The sequence below is a fragment of the Podospora pseudocomata genome, assembly GCF_035222375.1.
Source record: "Podospora pseudocomata strain CBS 415.72m chromosome 1 map unlocalized CBS415.72m_1, whole genome shotgun sequence".
In the NCBI taxonomy this organism is placed as follows: domain Eukaryota; kingdom Fungi; phylum Ascomycota; class Sordariomycetes; order Sordariales; family Podosporaceae; genus Podospora; species Podospora pseudocomata.
In genome coordinates, this window is record NW_026946363.1 from 63983 (window position 1) to 83506 (window position 19524).

Below are 19524 nucleotides of genomic sequence, written 5' to 3' on the forward strand. Positions count from 1 at the left end.
AGACGATGTACGCTCTCCAGCAATCTTAGTACTTCTTTCAAGGGACAATTGGTTTCTTGTTGTCAAAGGGCGTTCAGGTCAGCATTCTTTTCTTCCTCAATCCCCAAGCACTCACAATAGGACTGTGACGGCTGAAACTTGTGGTTCAGGAGATACATAGGTACCAATATTATTCAGCAAAGGGCTCGATGAATGCGGCCGATGGGAGCAAGGCGTTACCCGTGGGTTCTTGGATGATTTCGCAAACCCCTCTGCAAGCAGAGAGGGGTTTGCAAATCTAACTAAACCCTCGAGTAGACAAACCGTTAATCGAGGGGAAAGGGGGGTGGGATAGTTGACTAATGTATTCAATCACCAATAATAGTATTATGCCTCCACAAAGGGGCCTCCTCGACTTTGGGTCCACAGCCAGCCCTACGAGGAAGCAGCACGAACCAAGAAGATCGAGATCTACGAAATGCCGTCGTATCCGTACCTTGGGAATCCGGGATACCTCGTCGAAAAATAATTCAACGGCCGACGGCGGATTTTTTAGGGAAGATGGTGGGATAGGGGAGGGGGGAACAACAAGGCGGGGACGGTTCATCTCGCCTATCTCTTGTTCATCAGCCTTGTCGGATGGGCCGGATAGGAATGGGGCTTCTATTCACCGCTCTAGGCCAAGACCCTATGGCACGCAAACACTGGCGAGGAGGGTTACCGAATCGCAAGTTGTTTGAGGGCTTTAGAACAACGCTCTGGAGTTGAAAAGTCATATGGTCGGAGTGCAAAGGGAAAGAAAGATGCAACAGGGCAAGGCGCAGCAGGCAAGGCCTCTCTCATCTTTCAGCCTTGCCGATCAGCCGATTGGGTTGAGCACGCACTGTCCAACGACAAGGCTGAGCTAGCAATGGGCTACTCCGTAGGAAACACTCAGTTGGTAAATTGCGATGGAGTTTATCTATCGTCGGATCGTCCCAGTGACCGTCGTGTGGTAGGTGCTCCGCAATTGGCGGTTCTTGTCAGCCAGGGGTCTCTTAAAGGAAAAAGGAGGTTCTCTCACACGCCAGGTCAGGCTTTCTGGAAAGAATGACAAGCGTGAGGCTTTATATATCGCTGCCCTGTGAGGAGTGTGGTGGCTGCGCCGTGTTGTGGCCGATGCCGTCCCCCCCTTTTTGATCCTCAGTTCTCCCCGTCGGCATAACAATGGAGACAACTTGCGGACGACCCGTAAGAGAAAAAATGTCGGTTATATGCCTATTTTTGAACCCTTTTTTGCGGCGCAGTTTTTGGATCAGTTTAGGATAGTCGTTTCCGAGTAGGGTTGTAGGTGGTGGAATGTGTAAGCACTTGTTCCCGCTGCGCCTTTCTTAGGAGCTTAGCAATCTCACTTGTGTGGATATCCATCACCCGAGAGAGGAGGACGAGGAATTCTTGTCAAAGCTACCTTGGCAAGTACAAATAAGAAGAGAAAAAAACAACCACAAGATGGAATTTCATCAGCTCGCTTGTGAGGGCATGCATGAGGTTAATACATCACATTCTCATATGCGACACACACAACACCAAAACGCCACCTCAAAGGCAGCCTCGTGGCGCGTGCTGTGATAATGATTTTGTGATTTTGATAAGGGGTGATTTTTGTAGTTCGATAATGGAGGGATAGATAAAGGCATGATCTGATTTGCTCCGGTGACTGATCGCTAAGAGAGCACATCTAATCCCCAATCTTACTGGTCCGTGTGATGAAAGGGTTCCGAAGGATTGGGTTTCATGGTTTCATGACCCTTTTTGATGAAGTGCTTACATATTGTACGCGGGTTCTAACCATCCTCGTGGTTCGTCGTCGGATTAAGGGTCCATGGGGATCGGGTTTGCCTACCTAGGTATAAGCCGAGTATCTTTTTTCGCAAGGTTCGGATATCTTTTTGTGGAGGGAAATACTTCTGTAAGGAGATATTTCTTACAACACCAAGCTGACAAAATTGGCAGCTGTCGTCTTGCAATATCAGTCAGCCTGAGACATGGTTGCCATAATCCTGACCCTGAGATAAAGCCAGCACATCTATTTCTCACCAAATGGCTTCATCCAAGCAAGACTGGCAACTCCACAAACACCATGTTGGATTTTGGCCCATATCATCATCCCCGTCCATCCCACTATCAAAGTGTACAACGCCGCACGGCTAAAACAAAGGCGCGTAAGTTGTAAGATGTGCCGCGGGATGGGAGATATTTCAACACACACATGGACCAATCTAGATTGAAATGGAAATAGTTCCCAATCCAACTGCGAGAAAAAAAAAAGAAGAAAAAAAAGAATCGCGTCGCGGGACGCGGTTTTGGTGTGCTTGATGGCCGCAAATCTTGCGTGATTTTTTCTCTCACCAACCCCTGGATGTTGTAACCACCAGCACAGATTGCTACCGTCAGGGGGGTTTGATGGACGGACCGGACATTGCAGCCGCCGGGCGGGAAGGGAAAGGAAGGGTCCTGGCCGGCCTTTTCTGCAACCCTCCCCAATGAACGCCTGGAAGCTTGTTCCTAATCAACACCACTGGTGCTGGCTGTCGTACAAAATTTCGAGGACAAGGTTATTAGTGATATTGGAGGGTTTCAATTCGAAAACATGCTTCCTTATTGCTTCTCTGCCAGTTCCCAGCAGTTGCAAGACATGTTTCGAAACATTCTATTGCATTTCCCCCTCATCATGCAGATGCGTCCCTAAACCCGGTCGTACAGAAAAGGAAGCGGCTTCGGGGTCTGAAAAGTTAACGCCTCTCCCGTCGGAACCGGCCACACGAATCGGTGGGCGGACGGTTTCTGAGGCGACGATGAAAAAGAGGCCCCGTTTCTAGTTCCCCGGACCTGCAGCACTCCTGCAGTAGACTCTCAACTTTGTTGTTCTGCTGTATCACCGCTTACAATATACTGCCGGCCTGTGAGCCATGCATCTCGGTTTGAGGTGTGGAAGGCTTCGTTGTCGGATGTCAAACTCGGGCCAAGCTGCTGCCATGAGCTGCCAGATTGATAACCCAAAAGAAGCTTTTTCTGGTTCTGGGATGGTTGTGATCGGAGTAGAGGATTGTCCGGGATGCAGCACCCCTGACCCGACCCAACGTCTGGTTGAAGCCGCACAAGCGAAATGAATCTCTTTGACCACATCACGCAAGAGCCGGCCGGTTCCTGCTGGGACGCCGTCGTGGTGATGCTTGAGAAACAAAAGACACCCTCCCGCCACGCCAGGAACAGCCTCTAGATGCTATTGTCAGCCGCTTTGAGCTCTGCCGCCTCGACATCTTGTTCAACAACATCATAAAAGATGCGGTGATGTGATCCATGCTCCACCACTGCCGGCGGCCGAAGCCGGTGAAGGGACGGCGATGGGGCCGTTGTAGCGTAGCCCGTTCCGGTAAGTGTGGGATGAAGAAAGGAAAAAAAAAAAGAAGACCTTTTTGGCTCTTGCTAGCCTGCCATTGAATCCATCGAGCAGCTTAAAATTGGTCCAACGCTACGCTTGGCACGATGCGACATGGGCGAGGTGAGAGCGGATGAATGGACTTCAACTCTGGTGCCGAGGCCGAGCGAGAGGCCTCACAAGAAGCACGTTTTTCGACTATTCCGCAGGTACCCATGTACTTAGATATAAAAAGGTCTCAGTTAGCAACGTTCCCAGGCCGGAATTTCACCTTTTTTTTTTGTATGGGGATCCGCATCTCCATGTGAGCCGTGCCGAGACACCGGCACGTAGCCTGCTGCTGTGCTCACGCTCTTCTGCAGGCTGCTCGTCAGCTCAGTGGCTCTCCAGACTATGCAGAACTACAGCGCCACCTTCGCATTTCTGGCCGTTACACTCTCGCTGCTAGTGAGGTGACTTGTGCGAGCATCGCGGGCCAATAGTAACATCGGAGAAGGGGAAATGCCTGAGCTGCCGTGTCCGCTTGGGAAAGCTCATCATAATTTCCACAAAGTGGCATCGGCCCACCAACCAGTGACAGAGCCGAAGGGGGCCCAAGCTCCCTGTGCATGTCAAATGGCGACTGTCCAACGTGGGAATGTGGCTGGTAAGTACATGGCGTTATCGACATGGCATGGCGAGGCTGGCTCTTTGCTTTCCCCTTTGATGCTGACCGACTTCCTTTGCCGCGTTGGAGTGAGCGGTGTACTGTTCTCTGTGTTGTGGATGGGGGATGCTGGCTTCTTATCTGCTTGGTGGAAGGACCCCGAATAATAATAAACTGTTCTCTGGCGCAAGGAACGGCATGGTATGATGCGGGTCATGCTGTGTGTGTGCCAACTTCAGACACAGAGCCCCACAGACTTCGATTTGTCCCGAGATCCCCCATCAGGATTGGTGAGATTCTCTGCCACCGGTGCAGTTCCGTCAGGTGTCGAGCCGTCAAGAACGTGCGGCTGGCGTGGTGGTTCAGAGGGACGGCAGCGCTTGGAGTGCCCTGACGTCGTCCCTCGGCCTAGCAACAGCTGTGAGACATTTTACTTGTCGTTGTCTTGTCGTTGTTGATCGCGACAGGAAGTGGAGTTGGACCTTTTGCGCGTGCTGGAGGCCAAGTGTTTGGTTGGCTTCTGTGACAGGGAATAATGTATGGAGTCAGACGTAAGATTCCTGGCCTGGCCAGGTAGGCAACAAAGCTTTGAACTGCCGCCGCTTGGCAAACGCGGCCTTGGAGCGAGAAAAAAACAGATTGTTTTTTTGGCAACCTGGGTATTCCGTCGTGTTAAGTTCGAATAGGCGAATGCCAGACAGCCTTCGCCAACGCGCCAATGCCTCCCGAGCAGCTTGTTTCAACGGCAGGGACGTTGAGTGTTGGATCGTCGAGAAGAGCTGTCTGGAAGGGGAAGACTGCAGGAGCTGAGTGGACGAAGCTCTCTTTCGCACACCAACGACACCCCAGATTTCTCCCCCGCTATTTCCATGTGAAAAACAGCGGGATCCAGGTCAGGGTGCCGCGACTCAGACCTGTCCCAAGCCGTTCCGAAGGCTGTGAAAGAGGCCGTTTTTGAGTGTGTTTTTCTCATCAACCCTCAAATAACAGACCACTACAGAGGCCTTGCTAGCCTTGCAACGGGAAACAGCAAACCTGGGCCGTTGCTGAGCCGTCCCCAGGTGGGAAATTTGTTACCCAAAAGCGACAAGCTTGCTGTGTTATTCGCACCAGGTACTTTCGTGCCCACCTCACAGTTGAGGGAATCCACAATCTTACGCTGCTGCTGCGGAGGGCCGACCCCAACAGCGATCCAATTGCCTGTAGCTCAGCCCCCAGTCCCCGTCGTGACCCTGCCGAGCCTGCGCATCCCAGCCCACACCTATCCAAAGGTAGCACCCACGAACACCCCAGCAGCGTTTTCCCATCGCAGGTGTTGGCACCGACCGACAGAGAGAGAACGCGCGGGCTGGGCTTTCAACCTCAGCTGCCCCCTTTTTTCTGTTGCTGGCAGCCTACCCTCGACGAGTTTCATCGACAGGTACCATACCCAGCTTGAGCTTCCTACCCTCACCTCAGCCAGGTCCACCCCCGGGTCGCACCACATTGACCACATTGACCACTCACCACCTGCACCCCCATCTACCTGACTGCGCCCGCCCGGTGGTTATCCATTTTCTCAACCGCACACCTCACCTCTTCTCCTTCTCTTCTCTTTTTTCCCTTTTCCCCCTTCCTCCCGCCAGTGCCTCCTTCCCACCATCTCGAATCGCAGCCCTGTGCCTCTGGACCTTTGGACGTGCTCGGTTGAGGTGCAATCGACTCGCGTCTCTTTGTGCACTCGGGCCCACGCCGTCAACTCGTCGTCGACTTCCTCCTCCCATCACCTCAACGCCCTCAAACCGCCATTCGTCGGTTAGCAAACTGGGCGTGTTTCCGTCCACGACGAGTCAGCAACTTATAAAACACACCACCGCTACCTCCACCTCCACATAATAACTCACACCGAACAGCAACAATGTCGATATTTGGGTGGTGTAGCCAGCGCGCTGGCGGTCTGGCCATGATGGCCACCGTTGCGCTCTCCTACTGGGTGATTTCGAGCGAGCTCGAGGCTCAACGACATGGCTACAAGTATCAGTCAAACGACAGTCTTAGCGCACCCAACTACGACCCGCAAAACGGTGCCATTTGGGTCAACATCTTCTCCTACTACTGCCTGCTCATCCACTTCCTTGTCTTCTGCTTTCCCTTGCGCTCCTGCTACGCCGTCTTCACCATTGGCAGGCAGCTGCGCAAGTCGGCTCGCGCCAGGACCCTCAAAGACATCAAGTTTGGACACCGCCGCCGCAGCTCTTCGACCTCCCTTTCTAGCTCCGAGACCTTGACCTCGTCGCGCGACTTGGGCTCCTCCTCGAGCAGCGAAGTTGAGGATGTCGATACGGATTGCTACATTGACGCCGACATTGCCCCCGACCGCGTCATCCATGCCATTGTCATTCCCAACTACAAGGAGGAAAATGACACGCTCAGGGAGACTCTCGAGGTCTTGGCCTCTCACCCTCAGGCCCGCAACACCTACGATGTAAGTTGGCGCACTCTACACTTCAGCCGCCGGATGACACACCCCCTCATCAACCGCTGTCAACAAATGCTTGTTTGTTCTCTGGCAGCAGCTGTGGTGGGGGTGAATGGGCCCGATGAAGCACCTCCCCTGTTTAGTGCGGAGCTGACAGTTCACGATCCAGGTCTATCTTGCTATGGAGCAGCGGGAACACAATGCCGAGACCAAGGCTTCCCGGTTCGTCAATGAGTTCTCCAAGAAGTTCCGCTCCATCAACTACACACTTCACCCGTCTGATATCCCCGGCGAGCTTGCTGGCAAGGGCAGCAACATGGCTTGGGCCGCCCGGAAGCTCAGCGAAAGATACTCTCTGGGCCAGCGAAAGGATGTAATTGTGACCGGAATTGATGGTGAGTTTGCCCCGCAGAAGCTGCCGAACGTTCTGGGCCCCGTTGCAAGAATGCACCGGGTCGCTCGGTGTGGTTGGTCCCTTTATTTCTGTCCTGCGCGCGCGATTGGATTCGCTAACCAAGTTTGTCACGGATGCAGCTGATAGCCATCTTTCGACCAATTACTTTGGCCTGGTCACCACCATGCACATGACTTACACCGAGACTGCCACTACCACCCTCTACTCAGCTCCCATCATCTTTGACCGCAATGCTCACAACGTCCCGGCTATTGTCCGTGTCGCCGATGTACTGTGGTCTGCTGCCGGCATGTCCGGATTGTACAAGGGTTCGACCGTTGCTCCTCCTACTTCGGTCTACTCGGTGCCGCTCGAATTGGTTGACCGTGTCGGCGGTTGGGATTGCGATGCCGAAGCGATTGGCGAGGATTTGCACATGTACCTCAAGTGCTTCTTTGCGCTCAATGGTAACTTGACCGTTCGGACCGTCATGAGCCCAGTCAGCCAGACCAATGTTACTGGAGGTGGTCATGGCAAGGGAATCCCGGGTTTGATCGCCGACGTGCAGGCTCGGTACAAGCAAGCTCTCAGGCACATGTGGGGTGCTTTGGATACTGGGTATGCTCTCAGGAAGGTTGTCGAGGTCTGGAGAGAGAGGAAGCACACCTCCAGAGCGTTCCGCCCTCTTCACACCGCTCTGAACGACGCCTCGGATGGCTATGTTCCCGAATCGCAAGTCTCGACAGCTGACCCCGAAGCTGCTCCCGAAAGCGGCATCTTCTCGGACGTCACCACCGACACTCTCAAGGGCGTCAACTACGAGCGCATGATTGTTCTGTTTCACCGTCTTTTCGAGGCGCATTTCCTGCCTGTCCAGATGACAATCCTGGTTGTCGCATCGACTCTCTACGCCTGGGTTACTGACGGGGCTCCTGATGTTCACGGCGTCAACTGGATGTTCAGCATCTGCAACATTCTGCGCACAGTTGGTTTCATGGAAGTCGCCCTGTACCTCTTTCTCTACGAGAGCTTCCACAAGGTTTGCCTCGAGATTCGCGAGAAGGAGATGAGCGATGCCGGTCTGACCAAGGGCATGCACTTCTCCCGCAGAGAGGCCAAGACCAACTTTATCGACTACATCATGGTACCCCTCGTCGCGCCAATCTTTGGCTCGATCCCTTGCGCCCAAGCGCAAATATACCACTTCTGGACAGTAGACTTGGTCTACACAGTCAGCAAGAAGGCCACTAGGAGGAGAGCCAAGTCGGTCAACTTGGATTCTTTGGTATAACACCAGTTACTGCTGCCTCGCAAGCAAATTATCGCATTTTAATAGCGCCGATGCTTTACTTCTATCCATGGGCTCGACCCTCTCGGGCTTCGATATCCGTGTGCCGTCGAAACTTGGCATAGAGCTGTCCAGCACACCTCGGAACGCCGACCCCTTCTTCGATTCTTGGGCATTTTTACATTTTGTCAACAGACTTTGGCGACGGGCGTACTTCATCGCCCTTTTTGGCCTTTGTTCTTTTATAAACAGCACGGGATTGTGTGAGGCGCACGTGTAAATCAAGAGGACATGATGTTGATATGCATGGCATGGCATCGGCATTTGGCATCTAGATATGGGGCTCGACGTTTTTTTTTTCTTCTTTTTTGCTTTGCCATCATTGCTTTTGCTCATTTTTCGGCGGGTTTCATCGGAGTTCAAGGAGCAACAGAGCAAGAATAATATTATACCAGGACGGAACGGGGGACAATCGGTTTATGGATGATATCCTCCGCCTTGCTGGCGCCATTCGCTTACACACCACACTTACCACCACCACCATCACCAGCCACCAGAAAGAGTTGGGAACACAATACGACACGGCGATAATTCAGGGGAACCCCCCCAGTGGCGGCAAGCACAGTTTGGGGAGTCTCACACGACATGGAGACAAGACAAGTGCCGAAAGAAGTCTTTGGAAACGAAATGAGAACAATCCGGGCAACCAAAAAAGCACCTCGGGAACGAACCGCTTTGCAAATCCATTGGGAGAAAGAAGGAGGGGGGGGGTGGGGGAAACACATCCACAACACCTTCCTCAAGCGGGATCAATCATCAATTTGGTTTTTTCTCTTCTTTGACGACCACCCAAGGAGAACAGAGCGGATTCGAGGCAACTCTTTCTTCACGATATGAGGGGACACAGCCGAAGGAAGAGAAAGGGAAATAATTTAATCCATTTTTAGCCCTTAATATTTAATTTTTTTATGTACATAAAGAATGATGGGAATAACTATGGGAAGGAACAAGATGGGGAGGAAGAGGAGGAGGAGGAGGAGGAGGAGGAGGAGGAGGAGGAGTAAGATTGGGGGGAAGAAGACATGAGCAAGCGAGCGAAGAGGGAAAGACAAATCGGCGTCAATCAATTGGGAGGGATGGGCCTGGGTTTGGGGTTTGGTGGGTTGTGGTGATGATGATGACGTTTATTTGGTGGAGTGGGTAGTTGGGTGGAGATTTGGGGGAGAAGGAGTTCCAAAGTTTTGGTCTATGAAAGATGGAGACGGCGGGAGGGTGGGGGGAGGTGTGGTGTAGGGGAGAGAGAGAGAAAGAAATTCAGATCATGACGCTCGCTTGGCATGCATAAAGCTATTGTTTTTTTGTTTAGTTTTGTTCTGGTGACTGTGACTTGTATGTATGTCTGGATCTTGTGTGGTTTTTGAATGTCTGCCTGATCTTTGAAGGTTCAAGAAGCGCCAAGGGGGAGGTGACGTTGGTGTTGTAGCATTGATTGTGGCTGTGCTGTTCTATCTAACTAGCGAACGTCGGATTGTGGTTTTCAGATGCTAAACGTACTATAGTCTACTCGTACATGCGGAATTTTTACACTAGTTTCATGCGGTTGGGTATGGGATTTGGGAATTGTATGGGGTTGGGGCGTCGTCATCATCGTTCAGAAGCGGGCCGTTCCCAGACAAGTTTGTTGCATTTCACGCTCATCCACCTACCCAAGAAACTCTTCGGAATATCGGCATACTCACACCGGCGTCCGCGGCGCGCGGCTGACTGTTCTCTATTTATCTTGCATGTCTTGTCGAATCCGAGTTTGATACAGGTAGGAACGTGGGGCGGTTGGTCTTCTCCGTACCCTACCTCTCTACCTACCTACCGACCCAAGGGTTTCTGTAACGAACCTGTATGGACACCCCCAATGCCGCGCGGCTTTTATATTATTGGGTTCGGAATTTGACGTAAACGTGGAGTTTTTGAGTTTTTGAGTTTTATTTCTCCGTTAAAACGGGACCCTGTCACGCTGTGTACTTGGGTGAGGTGAGCACCCTGCCGACAAAATAACCAAGACACAAAAGTAAGTCAACCCATATCATATACTATGAACTATACCTCAGGAGTAAGTTAATAGGACTTTGAACGATCTTTCAAAGCCTGTTAACTATTTTTGAAGGCCTATAAACTATCTTCAAAGGCCTATTATAAATTATCTTTAAAGGCTTATGGACTATCCGTTAAGGCATGTAAACCTACCTGTAGTGTCTCGATTATTCTGTGGTGAGGGTGGTGAGGTGGTGCTTACATATTGACATGTACACTGCCACTGTGGGATATCCACTTTTGGATGGCTGGGAAGGGGGGAGATCGGCGGTTTTGCTGGTGGTTGAGTTGGAACCAAGGCCTGATACAATGCTGGGTAGGGGTAGGGGATGATTGGTAGGTACAGACTGGGGATTTATTTATTGATTTAGTTTTTTTGTTGTCCAGATAGAGCGGGAGGGGGGACCTGTCTTGGATGGGGCTGGGTGTGGTGAGGGTGAGGGTGAGTAAGCTGGCTGCTTCAGCCTTGCTTTGTTTCGGAGGTCAGCCGCGTCTTGGTTGGGTTTGGCTGCTTAGGGGAGTGGGTTTGACATGTTTGTAGAGATATAATGGTTATAGGAGCTGTTAAACAGAGATAGAGGCCATCTATCCACTTGGTCAGCTCGGTCTTCATGATCCGGTGTTTGATTTTCTCTGATGATGATGTGTACATGCTCTTCTAGTGGCTTTGCAATGATGAGGAAAAATAAAGCAAGCTATTTCGGTGCAGTATCAACACACTTCACTGTACAAGTTTGATGGTGTAAGGCCTGGTCTTGGAGCTTGACTGAAAGGTTGGTGATGAGAGCTCGGCGTCTACTCATATGGACAGCTCTGCGGTATTGCTCAGATAACAATTGACTTGAGCCAAGGTTTCAGATTAAGCAGCAAATCCGATTCTCTTCATCTCAAACTCCTAAAAAACACCCTCTGACAGTCGCCTGAAGTGTGAGATGCCAAGCTGAGCAACTTGTTCTAGATTCTAGAAGCTCAAGTGGTGATCTCAGCAATCCATTATTCAGATTGCTCTCTGGATGATAGAGATTTCACAGAACGTCTACGAAGTGCAGAGAAGGCACGGGAGGTGACGTGCGGTTGTCGACCTGGAGCAGTGAATGGACCGGGGATCCATGTGGGGAGGCGCTTGTAAATTCTTGCAAGTCAACAAAGAGGTCTCGAGAGAGTCTCGATGTCAAAAGCTGAAATATGGACCCAATTCCATGCTCAGAAAGCACAGATGATGGCAGAATTCACTCAGGAAGATGGGAACAAAACACCTCCAGACATCTGCTCACGATATTCACCCTGGCGCATTGCTTCACTGTTGCGCCGCCGTTGGGTGGTGAATGTTGCAGCTCAGTTCTGCCCCACCAGATTGGCTGGGAAACCAGTGGAAACTATCGGCCGATAAGCCTTATCGGATGCTGAAGTGGAGCCGCCCAAACTTTTTTTGTGGAGCCAACCTTGAATCGCTGCAGGTGGTTGCAAAGTGCTGGATATTTTTTTTCTGCTGCGATTCCTGCACCTCTCTCTTCTTCTTCTCTGTACTCAACATCACCATCATCACATTGTCTGTCTGTTTTTTTTCAGCACATTAAATCGCATCGCCATTCCTTCTTTTAGTACATACCAAGTAACATCCTCTAACTCAGCCAACATGCCTCTTCTTCCTGTCGCCGTCTATGGCCAAGATGTGCCTCCCGGACAGCTTGTCCCAGCCGAGATCCAGTTCCCTGCGACCGTAAGTCTCTGCAATCCCAATTGCCAGGCCATTGCTAATGCGCAATTCTAGATTCGCATCACCATGGCTGCTCTTGACCCTACCGCCGCCCCCGAGGCTGATGAGGAGGGCAACATCCCCGCCGTCCACCGCTCTACCCTGAAGATCATCAGAGTCGTCAACGACGACGAGGGCGATGATGAGGACGAGGACGAGTACCTCCAGAAGCTTCTCGGCGGCGGCGACGACGAGGAGTCTGACGAGGAGTCCGATGAGGAGGCCAACGGCGGCCCCAGCGACCCCGCCAAGTCCAAGAAGGCGAAGCGCGCCGCTGCCATCAAGAAGCTGATGGAGGCTACCCAGGAGGAGTCCGATGAGGAGATGGAGGACGTCAAGCCCAACGGAAAGAAGGGCAAGGCCAAGGCCGAGGCCGAGGAGGAGAGCGATGAGGAGAGCGACGAGGACGATGAGGAGGAGGGTGAGCTTGAGGAGTTCGTTGTCTGCACTCTTGACACCGAGCGCGTACGTATTAGCTTCAACCAGCCCAAGAAAGCCTTGCACAGACTGACAAGCAACACAGACCTACCAGCAGCCCATCGACCTTGTCATTGGCGAGGGCGAGAGGGTCTTCTTCACCGTCACCGGTACCCACACTGTCTACGTCACTGGCAACTACGTGGTCACCGAGGACGAGGAGGACGAGGAGGACGATGAGGAGTCCGATGAGGACTACGACGACGACATGCGCGCCGTCCTCGAGGGTGACTCCGATGATGACATGAGCGATGAGCTCGACGAGATCGATGGTGCTGAGCGCATCAAGGAGATCGACACCGACGAGGAGGAGGCTCCCAAGCTCGTCGATACCAAGAAGAAGGGCAAGAAGAGAGCCGCTGAGGAGGAGGCCGAGGGCCTCGACGAGTTGATCGCCAAGGACGAGAAGAAGAACAAGAAGCAGAAGAAGAACAAGAGCGAGGCTGCTACTACTGAGGCCAAGGAGTCTCCCTCCACCAAGGGTGATAAGAAGGTCCAGTTCGCCAAGAACCTTGAGCAAGGCCCTACCGGCCCTGCTAAGGACAAGGCTGCTGAGAAGCCCGCCGAGAAGAAGGCTCTTGGTGTCAAGGTTGTCAACGGTGTCACCATCGACGACCGCAAGGCTGGTACCGGCCGCACCGTGAAGAACGGCGACCGCGTTGGCATGCGTTACATTGGCAAGCTCCAGAACGGCAAGGTTTTTGATTCCAACAAGAAGGGCGCGCCTTTCAGCTTCAAGATTGGCAAGGGTGAGGTCATCAAGGGCTGGGACATTGGTATTCTCGGCATGGCCGTCGGTGGCGAGCGTCGGTTGACTATTCCCGCCCACCTCGCCTACGGCAGCAAGTCCCTCCCCGGCATCCCTGCCAACAGCACTCTCATCTTCGATGTCAAGCTCATCGAGATCAAGTAAAGGATCTTTGTGACTTGAATATATATGTCTCCTGAGCGCGGCGTCGGACTCGGTGGCATGTAACCTTGTATTTTACAACGGGCTCTTTTCCTTTTTTTTATTTTTATTTATTTTTATGATATCTCGAGGCTCTTCCTACGGGTTAGCCTGATCGGTTTTTTTTGCTTCATATACAGCACCATGGAGACCTTCTGACCTGCGCACGATCTGTGAGGATTCTGTCCTCTTAGGCAGCAGAAAGAGACGGTGTTCAAGGGGATGACGAGGTCTGCATTGCATTATGGAATGGCGAACAAAACTTGGGTTTGGAGGTTTTTTTGTTACCTCTCAGGGAATTTCTTATGTTACTGTCTGCTTAGGGGAAAATAATACTCGTCGCTGTGGCGCGGCTATGAACTCAACACTGTGGTCGCCTGTGTACTTGCTGGCTATGTGTGTATCTCTTTCTCCGTCTCTTCTGTGTAATGTTCCGTCTTACCTGGCATGTCCAGCGTCCTGCTAAGCAATGGCAAGTGCGCCCATGAGGAAAGGTGTTTGTAGTCGACACCTTCCCAGCCGTCCTGTCTTGTTGGGCATTGCCGGCCTGTGGAAGGGGCCTCACGGAGGCCATGCCCCGTCGTAGATAGACCATGACGTCCGTGTTGTCCATCGACAAACTTCTTCTTCACCCATCTTGTCCCCGTCACCGTATCATTCCATCTCGACCCGTCCCAAACCCCCGACTCTCGTTGGATTTTCTGGGAGGGGATTATCCCGCAATACTTACCCGGCAGCATTATTGCACCCCGTAATTTTTATCCCATGGACAGAGGTGCACCGTCATGACGAGCAGAACTGGCCAGCAGCACAGCGAGATCGCCTCCATCTCTCTAGGCGCCGGCTACAAACTGGACGACAACAACGCCTCGGTGTGGTCCCTTGCCCGCTCCGACCGTGCTTCCATCCAAGTCACCACGGCCGCCGCTCGTAAAAGGTTCAGGATATTCTCCGCATTCAAGTCGTTGACCAATCTTGGTGAGTTTCCAAGCTTTCTTGTTGGGAATGTTGAGAAGACCGTTTGGGCTGATACGAACCGACGTAAATAGCCTCTGACAAGCCACCCGCCGTCACGACACCGGCCGAGCCCCTTAGCGGCCACCGCGGTGCGAAGTCAATTATCCCAAGGGGCATACTTTCAAAAATGTCCAGTGCCCTCGTCCGTGGTGCTCCTTCTCCCATGGAGCCAACTGTTATTCATCGATCCACCCAACCGAGGAGTCGTCGACCGAAGCTTCAGCAGCAGACATCTCAGCAACGTCATCCTCATCATCATCATCATCATCATCATCATCATCATCACCAGCAGCAGCAGCAGCAGCAGCAAGAACAGGCAGCAGTGGTGCAGCATATTGAATCTTTTCCGTTGTCACCACCGCAGGTCATCACCCCCGACGCCACCACCACGGCGAAGAACACAGACACGACGACGGTTTCGAGCATGCCGAGCACGCCGCAGGATAATTCGGCGAACACCTCGCCCAAGAACTCGACTGGGCAGACGTCGATGGATTCGTGGATGATGAAGGATCAGAGGCGAGGGGGAGGGGGAGGAGGGGGATCCCCGCCCGAGAGGTTGAAGCAAACCGCCCGGCACGGTAATCACCAGCACAACATCGCGCTGCCGTTGTCGGGGGTGTCATCTTGTTCGAATCCAATCATTCGTCATCATGCCCATCATGGCCACAATCATGGCCAGCAACACCACAGGGAGAACCCGCCGCAGAACCATATTGATGACACTTCCACCTCTCCCAGTCCAGACTCTGCCTTGACGACTATACAGGAATCGCCCTTTGATCTTGTCACGCCTTCGATCGTGACGGTGGAGAAGGCGGCTGCGGCCAAGATCGCGCTGGAGGGGTATTTTCAGGAGAAGTTTGCTCTTGGGGCAACGGATAGAGAGAAGAGGAGGCAGGGGTTTGAGAATGGGCTTTTTGTGGATGCGGCGGCTGCCAGGGGGGGGAAGGAGACGAGAAAGGGGGGGTTGCTGACCAGTGGGCAGATTGCCGCTGTCAGACAAGGGTTTTTCAAACAGGAGACTCGGCACCTGAGGGAGACGAGGGTTTTGAAGGCTAGGGGGGCGGGGTTGCTGATGCGGGAGGGGGTGGACGGGGCGAGGGAGAATGGGTTTGAGGAGGTGCAGATTTTGGGGAAGGGGAGTTTTGGGGTGGTGAAGCTGGTGAGGCAGAGTGGTGGTGGGGGAGGGGTGTTTGCCATGAAGTGTATACGGAAGGGGGAGATGATCAAGACGCAGCAGGAGGGGCATCTCAAGGCGGAGAGGGACTTTTTGATCGCGAGCGAGGGGTGTCAGTGGGTTGTTCAGCTCGTGGCGGCGTTTCAGGACTTGAAGAATTTGTACTTGGTTACCGAGTACATGCCGGGGGGGGACTTTCTGGGGTTTTTGATTCGGGAGACTACGCTCCCGGAAGAGGTGGCCAAGTTTTATGTTGCCGAGATGATTCTGGCGGTGGAGGCGACGCATTCGTTGAAGTTTATACACCGGGACATCAAGCCTGACAACTTTTTGATATCGGCGAGCGGACACCTGAAGATTTCGGACTTTGGGCTGGCGTTTGATGGGCATTGGTCGCATGACTTGGCCTATTTTACTAGTCACCGGTATTCGCTCGTGAATAGGCTGGGGTTGAACGTGGTGGGGGATAAGCAGGACAGGAAGGAGAGCAGGAGCACGGCTGCGGTGCTGAAGTGGACGAGTGGCATCATGACGGGGATTGGGAAGCATCAGCCCAAGGTTGGGGTTGGGCTCGGGGTGGAGGGGGATGAAAAGAGGGAGCCGTTGCTGAGCTGGAGGAACAGGAACGGGAACAGGGGGGCGGCGGTGAGTATTATGGGTACGAGTCAGTACATGGCTCCCGAGGTGGTCAAGGGGGAGTGTTATGATGCGAGGTGCGACTACTGGAGCGTGGCGGTGATTCTGTACGAGTGCCTGTACGGGAGCACGCCGTTCTACAGCGAGGAGGGGAGGTCGGTGACCAAGAAGAATATTCTGAACCACCGGGAGACGTTTCGCTTTCCGAGGCAGGGGCCGGCGGTGTCGACGAGGTGTCGGAATTTGTTGGTCAGTTTGATTGTGGACAAAGAGGACAGGTTGTCTTGCAAGGCGTACAAGATGAAGGACATGATTGGGCAGATTGGGACTGGGCCGGGGGGGCAGAATCAAAGGGGGATGACGAGTTCGATGTCGGCGCCGAGTCTGCCTGCTTTGGGGGTTGCTACTATGCCGGGGAATATTAGTACTGGTGGTGGTGGCCCGGCGCAGCAGCAGCAGCAGCATCAGACGCAGAAGGATACACGGTGGACGAAGGAATATGTGGACAAGTTTGTGTTCCCTAATGATGCTGAGGATATCAAGGGGCACAAGTGGTTTAGGTCAATTGCGTGGGAGCATTTGCACCAGATGCCGCCGCCGCATGTTCCCGTGCTGGACTCGCCGGACGATGCGACGTATTTTGATGACGAGAGCTTGAGTGATTGGAGTGAGAGCTCTCTGGAGGACAAGCTGTCGGAGGAGGAGGAGGACGATGAGGATGAGATTGAGAATAGGAGGCTTGAGGAGGAGGGGTATCACGGGTTGAGCAAACGGGTGTTGGATCAGATGGTTGAGGAGCAGAAGCTGATGGAGGAGAGGAGGCGAGAAGAGGAAAAGGAGAGGTTCCTCGGTAAGCTGGGCAGGAGGCCGAGTCTGCAGAGGTGGGTGATGGAGGCGATGAGACAGGCGCCGTTTGATATTGACTATTACATGGGGTTGGAGAAAGAGATTGACAAGGCTAGCCCGGAGTGCGGGGTTACGGAGGAGGAGAAGGAGGTGATGAAGGCTTTTTTGCTTCGGTACGGGTGTCGGGTGTTTCGGGATGGGGAGCCCAAGGGGGACGCCGCCAAAGATAAGAAGGAGGAGAAGAAGAAGAAGAGGCCGAGGGACAAGATTTTGAGGGACAAGGAGATGGGAAAGGTGGCGATGGGTGTGAGGAGACGGACGGCGTTTGCTGGGTATGAGTGGGTTGGCTGTCGCGGGTTGAATGGGGGCGAGGTGCTTGGTGGTGGTGGTGGTGGGGGTGGTCAGGAGAATGTTGGGTTGGATGGGACGTCGGTGATGAAACCGAAGCCTGTCCAGCATTCTCCTCAGCAACAGGTGCAGATGCAGACACCGCGGCAGGTGGTGAATGTTGGGGCGGTGGGTATGGATGGGGGGTATGACGGATCTCCCGAGAGTAATTCCTCGCCTACGTATCGATGGGGACCGCATCCGCAGATTCACTTACCGCCGCCTCATGTTCATTTACCACCGCCTCATGCGCTGCCTCCCATGACGGGGCATGTGTTTCAACCTGATCCGTTTTGGAGACCACCACCGGTAGCTCCCCAACCGCAGTTCACACATGTTCATCATCCTCAGTATCACCCACTACCGCCGCGGCAGTTTTCATCATTTCCGTTTCAGCAGCAGCAGCAACCGGATTCTCGACACTTTCAACTACCTCCATTTCGTCCACCGCCACCGCAACAAGCCCGGAACTATTCCCCTTATCAGAGCCAGTACGTACAGAGTCAAGTCTCGAGACAGTTTTCCATGCCACCACAAGCACAGCCGCAGGCACCACCACCGCGATAGGTTGGCGGTAATAAGCAGGGCGGTGGTGCTGGGGCTTGAGGGAATGATGCCGGAGTATGGGCTGGCGAGACAGGCTTTGATCTGAAGAACAAGGGCAGGATGGGTGTGTCGTGAGGTGATGATTATGAACGACGGGGGGCAATCTTGTTTTTTGGGCGTTTGTTGGGTAGATGGGATACGTACAACAACAGTATTATTAGATAGTAAACAGCCTACCTATGATACCACCAGAAGTAGAGTTAATAGTAGTTGTAATCTCTCACTTGTTTCTGCAGACTCGGAGGGCGGTGTAAAAGACCCAACATCATGCATTGTAGTAGCTTGTCGTATCCATTAGTGTATATTTTCGTCATGCCAACGACACTCATCCATCTATTAGCGCCTCATTTTGCCAACCTCCAACCCAAAGCAATTTCCCACATGATCTTTATGAAGTGGTGTGCGTGCTCTCGTGACTTCCACCTCCATTTCCTCACTGTCCACCTCCAAACCGCAAACCTTTAGCCCAAAACAAGCTCATACACTATGATGAGGGTATTGATCACAATTAATGGTACTAACTCTCTTGTTAGTGACGGTGGCGAAAGTGCGGGGTACGTGAGGAGAGTACATACTCCTCATCAAGGTCCGGATCGAGGCAATCAGCTGGATGGCATTGTACTTGACGCTGCTGTCTACGCCGCCGGGGCCGCCGAAGGAGCGGTTGTGGGTTGCGGGGGTGAGGTTTACTGTCGGTCAAAGAGTCAGTGTTTCCTGTACTGGATAGTCATGTGCTGTTGTATGTCGTGGTGAAAGCAGCAGGGCCACTTTTCCGACCTCGTTGACCGGTGTCTAGTTTTGCTCCGTGTTGGTATCGAGCACAGCATCCCAACGAGGTGGTGCCCTCAAAGCGCGACCCTCCCGCCAGAGTTTGTTCAAGGACCCCCCCATTTGTGAAGGTTTGACCCTCTCTATCGGTTGAGCTGTGGTTGTCGGAGTTGGAATAGGACTATGGGTTCGGGAACACCGGGGGAATGTTGGGGATAAACGCACCGCGAGCGAGGAAGCGGTCCTCTGACAGGACGACGATGGCGTTGAGAATCAGGACGGTCACTTTATTTTGCACAGACGTTAGCATGCTTGATAGAGAAGGGGGGGAGAACAAGGAGAAGCATACCATAGAGAATCTTCCCCAGAAAAGACATCTTCGCTTTACTTCAAGAGGGTAGCTCCCCTTCTTCTCGCAGTGGTTTGGGTGACAATATATCGCCGGTTATTGGTGTGGTTTATATCGCTATACAGGGAGTATGTTTGCTGCCGTCGCGATTGTCGTCGTGTCGCGGTGTCGCCAGTAAGAAACACAAAGGTGGACGTTTACAGTCAACTTGGCGGCTTGAGCTTCAACCGCCGTGCGTCAGCCAATGCGACGCGCAGAGGACAGATTTATTGTGGGGCAGCC

The 19524-nt window shown here is 52.9% G+C and overlaps 5 protein-coding genes across 5 annotated transcripts; 3 read left to right on the plus strand and 2 right to left on the minus strand.

The window, feature by feature from the left end:
• Positions 1–1583: 1583 nt before the first annotated feature.
• Positions 1584–2438, minus strand: QC762_102985 (uncharacterized protein; the record flags this gene model as incomplete). Its single annotated transcript, XM_062884680.1, has 4 exons — positions 1584–1857; positions 2056–2165; positions 2368–2402; positions 2432–2438. 4 exons carry the CDS (start codon positions 2436–2438, stop codon positions 1803–1805), a joined length of 207 nt encoding a protein of 68 aa, XP_062747565.1. The 3' UTR covers positions 1584–1802.
• A 2455-nt stretch (positions 2439–4893) lies between these two features.
• On the plus strand, positions 4894–10322 carry QC762_102990 (uncharacterized protein). Its single transcript, XM_062884681.1, is given in 5 exon segments — positions 4894–6507; positions 6671–6896; positions 7036–10152; positions 10161–10248; positions 10303–10322. Coding segments are annotated over 3 exon segments (1944 nt in total). The 5' UTR covers positions 4894–5940; the 3' UTR covers positions 8187–10152; positions 10161–10248; positions 10303–10322.
• Positions 10323–11424: 1102 nt separating this feature from the next.
• FPR3 (peptidylprolyl isomerase fpr3) lies at positions 11425–13417 on the plus strand (the record flags this gene model as incomplete). Its single annotated transcript, XM_062884682.1, has 3 exons — positions 11425–11991; positions 12043–12492; positions 12551–13417. Exons 1-3 carry the CDS (start codon positions 11908–11910, stop codon positions 13415–13417), a joined length of 1401 nt encoding a protein of 466 aa, XP_062747567.1. The 5' UTR covers positions 11425–11907.
• An 821-nt stretch (positions 13418–14238) lies between these two features.
• On the plus strand, positions 14239–18086 carry QC762_103010 (uncharacterized protein; the record flags this gene model as incomplete). The annotated part of the gene is made up of 2 exons (XM_062884683.1): positions 14239–14431; positions 14503–18086. 2 exons carry the CDS (start codon positions 14239–14241, stop codon positions 18084–18086), a joined length of 3777 nt encoding a protein of 1258 aa, XP_062747568.1.
• Positions 18087–18319: 233 nt separating this feature from the next.
• QC762_103020 (uncharacterized protein) lies at positions 18320–19489 on the minus strand. The gene is made up of 4 exons (XM_062884684.1): positions 19243–19489; positions 19119–19178; positions 18701–18814; positions 18320–18642 (listed from the first exon to the last, which is right to left on the minus strand). Exons 1-4 carry the CDS (start codon positions 19268–19270, stop codon positions 18587–18589), a joined length of 258 nt encoding a protein of 85 aa, XP_062747569.1. The 5' UTR covers positions 19271–19489; the 3' UTR covers positions 18320–18586.
• Positions 19490–19524: the final 35 nt, after the last annotated feature.

Excerpts from the sequence above, each read along its gene's own strand:
- QC762_103020 (XM_062884684.1), bottom strand. The coding sequence starts at position 19,270 with ATGTCTTTTCTGGGGAAGATTCTCTATG. Across the intron at positions 18,815-19,118 it reads GGACCGCTTCCTCGCTCGCG|TAAACCTCACCCCCGCAACC; the intron begins GTGCGTTTATCC and ends TTTGACCGACAG. Across the intron at positions 18,643-18,700 it reads GATCCGGACCTTGATGAGGA|TACCATTAATTGTGATCAAT; the intron begins GTATGTACTCTC and ends CAAGAGAGTTAG.